The 11,491-nt window shown below is 38.9% G+C and overlaps 1 protein-coding gene across 1 annotated transcript in view; it reads right to left on the bottom strand.

Annotated features, from left to right (window-relative positions):
• The window catches only part of trpc5a (transient receptor potential cation channel, subfamily C, member 5a), a 58,410-nt gene that overhangs the window by 23,101 nt on the left and 23,818 nt on the right, over positions 1–11,491 (bottom strand). The window contains exon 4 of the mRNA XM_017717735.2: positions 6,723–7,244. Coding sequence (XP_017573224.1) covers positions 6,723–7,244 — 522 coding nt within the window. The remainder of the gene's footprint in view (positions 1–6,722; positions 7,245–11,491) is intronic.

Raw genomic sequence — 11,491 nt, 5'->3', positions numbered from 1 at the left:
ATTTCTCAATGTATTTTTGCAGACACTGAATAAAAAAATCACTGTACTCATAATTTTATCACTTATAGCCTTTTTCATAGCCTTTTTAAAATTCGCCCATTATCACCCATACTTTTGATCTTTCATTCATAATATTAACATAATTCTAACCTTTTTTGAAGCACAATGATTTAAAAAAAAAGAAATCTTATCAGGAAACATTTTCAAATCTGTGTGTGCTGGTACCTCTTTATTTTACTTTGTGCCACCTCCCTTTGTAAAGATAACACCTCTGAGTCTTCGCTTATGATGCTTAATGAGACTGAAAAACATGTGGCAAAGGATCTGAGACCATCCCTCCATACAGAACTTCTCTAGAGCCTATGGACTCTCACACTGTGGACTCTCCTCTTCAGCTCATCCCACAGGTTTTCTATGGGGGTAAGGTCAGGGGCCTGGGGTGGCCATGGAAAAACTGATGAGTGAACCATTTTTGTTTTCGATTTCGAGGCGTGCTTTGGATCATTGTCCTACTACTGGAAAGTCAGTCAGGTTTTGATTTTATTTCTTGTACTTCATAAAGTATATGATAAAATGTATCCAAATAAAAAACGTGTGCTTATATAGGTGGTGTATTGTATTGTATGAAACAAATTATATAGCAAATATCATTATACATTGTGCGTACCATGAAGATTTATGTGGTACATAACTGGCTTTACAAATCACATATCAAATTCTTATCATGCTTACATTGTATCTGTGTTTTTCAACCAAAATTCATTAGATTAATTAAAGTTAAACAGAACATGTTAAATCTAACGAGATGATACAGGAAATTTGTTTAAAAAATGTATAGTAATAATAATAATAATAATAATAATAATAATAATAATAAATAAAACTCATAACAGAAGCCAATGGGCAAATGGGCAGTTTCTTCAGCTTGGCAGATTACTGCCCTCAGCTTTGAGTTAGCTGGTTTACTCTTAGAATTGGAAAATGTGTTACAATGACTGTCTGAGGTCAGTCAACTGTACAATACAGATAGGGGCACAGCTAGTAATTTTAAGCGCTCTTAAAAGTTCACTGCTTCACCTCATTTGCCCGTCACAACTTTAAATGTGCCATTTTTCATATTAATCATATTTTGTTGTATCTCCAGGATTCCAAATCTTGCTTTCACCATGCTGTCGGCATTGCTATTGGCACAGTATCTAACACTAGTCTTTAATTATTATTTAATGATAATAATAAGACATTTTTAACCTCCACCCCTCATTTTAAAGATAAGGCACATACACTACTGTGGGCTGCTATTATACTGGTCTCTTTAAATGGATACTTTAAATGGAACCCAGACATCTCTCAAATGTTCTATATATTTTGTACAGACATTTGCATGCACACTCACACTCACACACACACACACACACACACACACACACACACACACACACACACACACACACACATTCAGCAAAGCACACTTTAATACGTTCCCTGGTGTCAGCTGGGACTCTCAGCAGCACAGGAAGTATTATTGATCGCACTACTAATTGTTAGGTGGCTCCTCATTTCTTCTTCTATTACCTCTATATCTATTACCACTGTTCTTTATCTATATTCTACCTACAACTCACACAGGTGCACACATCTCATGTTCTTACTGCACTACATAGTGTCTTATTTATACACTTACTGGCCACTTTATTAGGTACACCTCAATGCATTTAGGCATACAGAGGTGGTCTAGACAACTTGCTGAAGTGAAAAACGAGGATCAGAATGGGGAAGAAAGGTCATTTAAGTGACTTTGAACGTGGCATGGTTGTTGGTGCCAGATGGTCTGGTCTGAGTATTTCAGAAACTGCTGAACTACTAGGATTTTCAAGCACAACCATCTCTAGGGTTTCCAGAGAATTGTCAGAAAAAGAGAAAATATCGAGCGGCAGTTGTGTGGACGAAAATGCCTTGTTGATGTGAGAGTAGGCAACAGTAACTCAAATAACCAACCAAAATCTCTGAGGAATGGTTCCAACACCTTGTTGAAAGTATGACATGAAAAATTAAGGCAGTTCTGAAGGCAAAAGGGGGTTCAACTTTTTACTAGTACCTAATAAAGTGGCCGGTGAGTGTAGATCTGCAAATAGCTTGCTATTGCTTATCTGCTATATATGCGGCTGTTTCCTAGCATAAAGAATCTAAACATGTTTACATTTATACTATATTTTTATTATTCATCTTCTACATGTTTACTATGTACATAGTAGTAGAGTGGGAAATCACATACCTCGTTTTTTTTTTTTTGTATTTGTGCAGTAACACTAAAGCTATTCTACTCTAATCCAACAGCAAGCTAAATTTTCAATTTCTTATATGAGATGTTTTCTCTCTCTCTTGCTCCCTATCTAATAGCTTAAATAATATGCATTTAATAGTACCTGTGCTTTAAATTCTTTCATTTAGACAATTTGTTATTTTTGGACTGTTTTGATCTAAACTATTCACTTCTAGAAAAGGTCTTCACACAGAGGTATGTTATATTATACACTTGTTTCTATGTAGATCATTATTGTTTATCCAGTAGACAAAGTGCACCCTCTAAACTGTCTCTTTTGTTTGTTTAGAGTTTGTTGATGAAGCATCTTTGTCCGTTTCAGCTGAAGTATTGTTTAATTTAAAGGGCCTTGCTATTCTTGCCAAGCTGGATGAATAAGATGAATAAATGACGAGGAAGGAAAACGCTGTTGTAAAATCAAAGAGGCAACAGAGTGAAAATAGCTCCCACACAGTAGTTCATGAGCTGCAGTAGATAACTATGATCCAATTGTGGTCAAAATTCATTTCCTTTGTGCTTATATTTTTGTTCCCTCTTTTGCCTTATCTTCATTCTCTCAACCTCTTTTTTCTTTCCTTGACTTCCTTCTCTTTTTGCAACCTCCCTTCTGAATGCATCAGTTCTTCTTTGCCTCTGCTCCTACTGCTTTACCCGAAATAACAGATCACATTCATATTTTATAAGGAAATTACGTGTGCATGTAGCACCTAACTCCATATGACAGGTTAAGTGGGGCAGTGGCAGTGCTCACAGGAAGCTATTACATTTGAATGATGAACGCACACATTGTATTTTAATATGGGTGGAAAGAGCATCTCTAAGGACGCAAAGTCAGAGGAGGATGAAGGGGAATGGCTAACCTTTTTAGAATTGCTGTTTCATGTGTTTAACAACAAAAGTTTTAACACACCCAACTATGATTCACACATAATATATTATGTGCAGTTTGAAGTCCAGGTACAACCATGTTGGATTCTTCAGCTTGACAGCTTGTCTATTGGGATTTGGTGGCTTGTATGACAGAAACATATATGTTACAGTGGCCTATAAATTTAGTAGATAAGAAAAAAAGGTTACACAAAAAAAAAGATACACAACACATAGGCCTTTCATGACAATGGACACAGACGGACATAAACATTCTACTGGGCGTCATTTGTCATAAAGACAAATGTCAACTTTGATATGATGAGATCAATCTATACTCATTAGGTTGTTATCTAGACAATACACTGTTCAAAGACAAGGGGCAGACAGGTTATAAAATCAAGGTGTTGCTGTTGCCTAATGCCTGTAGCTGTTAGCTAACTATGCAATCTCCACAACAGCAAATAAGATATTGGCCTATTATGCCATTATGTAATTAATTTATTTTTACCAGCTGTTTGATTTTTATTTCCTCCAAACTGTTAATTTTCTTAATTTAGCAGATATGCAGATATATATATATATATATATATATATATATATATATATATATATATATATATATATAGAGAGAGAGAGAGAGAGAGAGAGAGAGAGAGAGAGATATCTGCTATGAAAAGCAAGTTTTGGGATTTTGACAGAACGTACATAGGTGCATAAGGTGCATAAATTGTTCACATTCTTCTTTCATACACCAACTACTCGATGTGAAATGGATACCATACTTCCCTCCCTCCCTCAATCCCTCACTCCCTCATATGAACAAAAGACACAACTGCTGCTCAGTTACCCAGGAGCGAGAAATCGATTTGTGTTGTAATATTAAAGAACTGTTTGTTCTCAGTCAGCTTTCACTGGTTTTCTGTTCTGAAAGTCTTTCTCTCTGATTTATCTTGCTCTATATGAGCGAGCGAAGAAGTGACTAAGAGAGACATGGGGGGAATGTTATTTAAGCAGGGTTTCAAAACAGTAAGATAAGGATGGCAAAATGCAACATCACATTGCACGAAATACAGTATCTGTCACAATAATTGTTGCAAATTGTAACAATAAAAATAAGATAGTGACATAATTGACCGACACAGAACCATTCTTTTTTTAGCATATATGCAGTTGTTCAGAGATCTAGAAGCACTGATGATACCCACATTTCTGAAACACAGAAATGTTCTTTCTGTCTGACACTGGGCTGCACTCTTAAAGATGGTTCTTCAAGGGTTCTTTAGTAAAGAAAATGGTTCTATATAAACCACTCAAAGGACGATTGATTAAAGGGTTCTTTAGATTGATGGAGAATGTGTTGTACATGGTTCTATATAGAACCTTTTTGTAAAAAGAAAACAAACAAACAAACAAAAAAAACAAAAATGGTTCTGCTAATGTTATGATGTAAAGCTTATAACAGTAGAAGAACCCTTTTTGGTGCAATATAGAACCCTTTGCAACCCTTTGATTATTCAGCTATACAGTATGTAGTAGCACTGAAGGTCCATAAGCCACTGCACCTGCAAGGTAAATGGATCGTTCATATGTAAAAATATTACACTTTACATAACAGCGTATATAAATAAATAGTGTTGCATCTACACTGATACACAGTATTGGCACCAGTACTGTAACATAAAGAAACAAGTGTCCATGAAGCAAATTCTGTCATGCACCCATACTAGTGAGAGAAGCTTGTATATGGGCCAGTAGATGGAGCTTAATTGAAGCAAGCAACATGTCAATGGTGTGCAGTTATTTCACACTTTCATGCTCATTGCAAAATCTGTCATGCCAGTATTTTAAGCGGCATGACCAGCAAGGATTTAAATAGATAAAATTCATATAAGCATTTAAAACTCATTCTAATGAGAAGTTATCCAATCAGTAAATGCCATTTTTTAAAATTTAGTATGTCTTGTCTGTGGCATAGAATTAAATTATTAAAAAAATAAACAATTCATATAATTAATTAATTTTTTTTAAATTTAAAAAGACAAACATCAGGATTTCTAGGTAAAAGATGGTACTGGTTCATCCCTATGAATAATCCTTTCTCTATTTTTGACCTCACACTATAAATTAAATCCCAAGAAATAAACATATGTGACTTTTTGTAGAATCAGAGTTATTTTCATAGTATTCGATTTTCTGAGAGCACATCATTGTCAGTTCATCCACTCTCTCAATTCCCTTTGTGTGTATGCATCTAATTTTGTTTTGCACCCATCTTTATCTGTATTCTTGCCAATTCCTAATGAGACCAACAAACAATTAGAGCTAATTAGAGGTGCATGTCTGGTCTAGCATTAACTAGCCTATTTCTGTAACACCAAGGAGCTGAAAACATTTACCTCTAACACATCACCCTCTTTTTCAGCCCTTCCTGAATCTAAGTGTATATATAAAGACATTCAATTGTAGGCACAAGTGTAGAGCAGTCTGGGTGGGTAGCATGGCCCTCTATCTCCCCCATCACCCAGTACAAAGCCAGCCAATGTGGGCATCTACTCTGAGCATGTTGCATTACCAGCAGATTGAAAAGATGTGATGGCTGGCTTCACATGTCTTGGAGCAAGCACATACTAGCCTTCACCCTCTCAGCTTGGTAGTATTGTGTGATGGAGGTGACTTATCAGGTGGGAATATGCCACGACTAAATTTGGGGGACACCTGGTAAAACTGACAAAACCTATAAACTATGAATGCTAAACTATGGATGCCAAAAAGCTTATTTGGAGCAATACCATGAAGGAAGCATTTTTGCTTCATGTGAGAATGTGAAGAAGCTTTTGAAACCCTTAAGAATCAAACTTTTATTGCATTCACCGAGTAATTAGTGTTCAACGTAAATCTTAAATGAAAGGAAAAATAAGCATTCACATGTAATATGGATGGGATTTCAATGTGTTAAAGCTCAAAAGAACAACAAAGTACATTCATGTAGACAGTCGTTCAGGAACCTTTTATTTTTCGATTGTGTACTTACTATTGTGCAAATTCTAACAGAATGGCATGCTGAGAGGTGGTACCAGCTGTGGTGTTAACTCATGGAAATGTGTTAGGGACAAGTTTGAACAAAATGATTTCCTAATTATGTTAATCTGTAGTTGCATCAGAGAATTAAACATGAAGATGCAGTGTGACTCACTTCCACTCATGCGCTTCTGATAGGGACTTTTTTCCTCTTTGAGGAATCTGCACTGAGATTTATTTAATTCCCAGTTTGAGTAGGAAAATGTAATACCTTATACACTATTGTGTAAAAATGATCAGAATTTAAAAAATTCTTTATATTACATTATAAATACTGAGAATTTATTATACTCCTGATAACCAAAAGATCATAAACATTATATACCAAAAGTCTGTCTGCTTTTGATTATTCTCTGTAATACTCAGTACCTTCAGATGAAGACGATGCATTACATAGATGCATTACATAGACCAATTATTATCTAGTTTAACTTGTGGTTCTCAAACTCCTCACCTCTTTCTGGTGATACTTGATGGCCAGTTTAAGCTTGGCCAGGTCTCTGCACTCTCGCGGATCCAGTTCCTCACTCTGGTCATCACGGTGATTGAGGATGGTCTCCAGTTCACGAGAGCTTCGTGCCTGGTCCAGAAGATCTTTGGCAAAGCGTTTACACTGCTGTGAAAGCTCCTCATACTCTTGCCGGAATTCATTCTCCACTTTGCTGAGCTCCTTCAATTCCCAGCCCAGTCTGAAAGCAGTGAGGATGGGGTCCTCACTAGAAAGGGCAATGAGTGACGGACTGGCCAGGGCTTTGTAGATGTTGAGGCGGGAACGGGAGTGACGCAGGCTGTCCACCTCAGAGCTGGACACACACTCCACACAGTCACAGCGGATCTGGTGTGGTCTGGGAATGGTGACTTTGTGCTGGACCAACAGCTTAATGATCTCATAATTGTTAGTGTGGGCAGCAAGCATGATGGGAGTGATGTCTGGCGTGAACTCTGAAAACTGGGCATCCATCATTAAAGAGGGTACCTGAGGGAGAGGGAAGAGCAAGAGCGAGAATGGAGGGATGTATATTTTTTCCACCTTTTGATTCTCAGGTAAAACAAATGATCAGCACACCCAGGAGTACAACTGAAAAAAAACACTGTACTATTCAAAATTAGCCAAGGCATTTTAGCAACTATGGATTAAAAAGTGGCAGATTCGGATGATAAGGAAACTTGAGCTAACGTGCTAGCATTACAGTTAAGAGGAGAGTTAATACTAGAGTTAAAACTATAAACACTAGAGCTAACAATACAGCTAAGTACATCAAGCAGAAGACCTAACATCAGGTGCTGAGGAGGAAGGAGGAGTTGTCTTATATATAAGGTATTTTCTCTTCATATGCTAACATGTTAGTTTAAGTGCAGGCTGAAGAAATGTATTTTGACTGTTTCAAGTTCTAGCTAGCATCAGCTGTCATACTTAGCGTAGATACAGAGATAGTCATATGACCTCAGACTTTCATTCATAACCCTGGCAATATACTTACATTACAGCACATGTGTTTTATAGCAGCAGTACAATTTTTTTATGTTGCATTTGTGGCTCTGATAGTCTTTTTCTGCATTACAGCTGGTGGCAATACATATTTAATTAACAAACAAATAAACTATTTTATATTTCCCTATAACTGTTATTAGATTAACTAGGACACTTCTCTCTGTGTTGAGCTGCAAGTGAGTAAAAATGGGTGAAACAGGAGGAGTGAGAATCCCATGCTGAGGAAAAAAAAACTTTACAGCAACTGTGAAAAAAGAGATTAAAACATAAAACTGGTGTTTCACTGAAATGTTGACCTCTATATTTTATATTTAAATTGGACAGTTCATGACCAGCAATTTGTAAGACTGGGGCTGAGGTGTACTTCTGGTGCCGGTCCCAAGCCCAGATAAATGTTGAGGGTTGCGTCAGGAAGGGCATCCGGTGTAAAACTTGCGCCAAAACTATCATGCAGTTCACAAATATGATTGCCATATCGGATTGGTCGAGGCCCGGGTTAACAATGACCGCCTCCGGTGCTGTTGACCAGCAGGGTGCCGGTGGAAATTGGACTACTGTAGGTCGAAGACGATCAAAGAGGAGAGGAGGAAGGCAGGTTAGAAGGCAGCAAGAGAGAAGGAAAGACAGGAGTGTGGAGGTAAGTGTAGGGACTCTGAACATAGGGATAATGACTGGTAAAGGCAGAGAGCTTGCAGACATGATGGAGAGAAGGAAGGTAGATATTTTGTGTGTCCAGGAGACCAGATCGAAAGGAAGCAAGGCCAGGAACATTGGAAGTGGATTCAAACTGTTCTATCATGGTGTAGAGAGGAAGAGAAATGGAGTAGAGATAATCCTAAAGGTACAGCTTGTGAAAAGTGTTCTGGATGTAAAGAGAGTGTCAGACAGGATCATGAGCCTGAAGTTGGAGGTTGATGGTGTAATTTTGAATGGAGTCAGAAGAGGAAAAGAGTGAAGACAGAGCCAAAGATTAGATGGTGGAAGCTGAAGGAGGAGGATGGTTGCAGGCAGTTCAGGGAAAAATTGCAACAGGCCCTTGGGGGCAGTGAGGAGCTACCTGAGGACTGGGAAACTACAGCTAAGGTGGTGAGAGAAACTGGCAAGAATGTATTAGGTGTTTCGTCTGGTCAGAGGAAAGAAGACAAGGAAAGTTGGTGGTGGAATGAGGAAGTCCAGGAGAGTATTCAGAAGAAGAAGGCAGCTAAGAAAAAGTGGGATAACCAGAGAGATGAAGGAAGTAGGCAGGAGTACTGTGAGGCTAGTCGCATAGTGAAAAGAATGGTGGCAAAGGCAAAGGCTCAGGCCTATGATGAGCTGTATGAGAGGCTGGACAGTAAAGAAGGAGTAAAGGACTTGTATCGTTTGGCTAAACAGAGAGTTAGAGCTGGAAATGATGTAGAGCAGGTTAGGCTGATAAAGGATAGAGAGGGAAATGTATTAGTGAGTGAACAGAGAGTGATGAGTAGATGGAAGGAGTACTTTGAAGAACTAATGAATGAGGAAAACGAGAGAGAGAGGAGTACAACGGGGGGAGAGATAGTGGATCAGGAAGTGCAGAGAATTAGTAAAGTGGAAGTGAGGGCAGCTTTAAAAAGGATGAAGAATGGAAAGGCAGATGGTCCAGATGACATAGCTGTGGAGGTATGGAGATGTTTAGGAGAGAAGGCAGTGGACTTTTTAACCAGGTTGTTTAACAAAATCCTGGAGAGTGAGAGGATGCCTGATGAGTGGAGAAGCAGTGTACTAGTGCCCATTTTTAAGAACAAGGGTGATGTGCAGAGCTGCAGTAACAACAGAGGTATAAAGTTGAGCCACACCATGAAGGTATGGGAAAGAGTTGTTGAAGCAAGGCTAAGGTGAGAGGTTCAGATCAGTGAGCTGCAGTTTGGTTTCATGCCCAGAAAGAGTACCACAGATGCAGTTTTTGCATTGAGAGTGTTGGTAGAGAAGTACAGAGAAGGTCAGAAGGAGCTACATTGTGTCTTGTGGATCTAGAGAAGGCATATGAAATGGTGCCAAGAGAGGAACTGTGGTACTGTATGAGGAAGTCAGGTGTAGCTGAAAAGTATGTTAGGGTGATGCAGGACATGTATGAGGATAGTGAGACAGTGGTGAGGTGTGCAGTTGGAGTGACAAATGGTTTCAAGGTGAAGGTAGGGTTACATCAGGGATCAGCTTTGAGCCCCTTCTTGTTTGCAATGGTGATGGAAAGGTTGACAGATGAGGTCAGGCAGGAGGCTCCATGGACCATGATGTTTGCAGATGACACTGTAATCTGTGGTGAGACTAGAGAGCAGGTGGAAGAGAATCTGGAGAGGTGGAGGTTTGCACTGGAGAGGAGAGGAATGAAGGTCAGTAGAGACAAGATGGAATACATGTGTGTGAATGAGAGGGAGGCAGGTGGAAAGGTGAAGATGCAAGGAGTAGAGGTCGTAAAGGTGGATGACTTCAAATATCTTGGGTCAACCATCCAGAGCAATGTAGAAAAGAGGTGAAGAAGAGGGTGCAGGCAGGATGGAGTGGGTGGAGACGGGTGTCAGGGCTGATGTGTGACAGAAGGATAGCAGCAAGAGTGAAAGGGAAGGTTTACAAGACAGTAGTGCGTCCTGCTATGCTGTATGGTTTGGAGACTGTGGCTCTGTCTAAAAGACAGGAGGCTGAGCTGGAGGTGGCGGAGATGAAGATGCTGAGATTTTCTTTGGGAGTGACAAGGCTGGACAAGATTAGAAATGAGCAGATCAGAGGGACAGTGAAGGTGGAGCAGTTTGGAGATAAAGCTAGAGAGGCCAGGTTGAGATGGTTTGGACATATGTTGAGGAGCAATAGTGGATATATTGGTCAAAGAATGTTGGAGATGGAGCTGCCGGGTAGAAGCAGAAGAGGTAGAAGATAGTGGTGTAAAAGTAGAGGAGGCAGTGGATAGGGCAAGTTGGAGGCAGTAGATACGCTGTGGCGACCCCTAAAGGGAGCAGCTGAAAGAAGAAGAAGAATACTGCAAGACACATTCATTGAAGAGAAGAGAGAAAAACTGTGAGATTACACCGTGATGTCCAGGGCAGCTCTTTGATATGCATTTGATAAATAAATAGTACATTTTAAAGGAAGATCCTATTCTTTATGAATATATCTGTTCAAAGTATAAACAGAAAGGACTCCTAAAAACAATGCTGCAGTGAAGGGAAAAAAAAACAGATGTGATTTCTGACTAGAATGATGGGAGAAAGTAGTGTGAGAGAGAGTGGGAGAGTTGAGAGAGCAAGAGACGAGGAAGATGATGGCGGACAAACTTCTCTGTGGACTTATCCTACATGTTACTGGATAACTGACTGTACTGTGTGTTGCTTTTATATTGCTCTTTTTTAACTTCCCATTTACCTGCTTGAAATATTGAACTGTCCCACCTCAAAATCCCCATTATTGACATAAAGAGATACACAAAAAATGTTCTTTAACAGTAGCGGACAAAGAAGACAAAAATGTTACTTTTAGTTCAAGCTAAGGGCATCAGCAACCAATAAAACTATTGCTGTACATGTAGTATTTGAATTAATTATTTCTGTGCCTTTAGTCAAACACAAACACATGCACCACTGACTAGGAGAACATTTCATTTCAATCGGGAATTTAATTTTTTTTATGATACATTGACCCCCTCTTATGTGCAGTTAAACAAATACCCAGTCATTAAATCAACAGATAAAAAAAAAATTTATATTCAGAATGCACTTCCC

This window comes from Pygocentrus nattereri, chromosome 12 (assembly GCF_015220715.1).
Source record: "Pygocentrus nattereri isolate fPygNat1 chromosome 12, fPygNat1.pri, whole genome shotgun sequence".
Lineage (NCBI taxonomy): Eukaryota > Metazoa > Chordata > Actinopteri > Characiformes > Serrasalmidae > Pygocentrus > Pygocentrus nattereri.
This window is presented reverse-complemented; position numbering and strand designations above follow the sequence as displayed.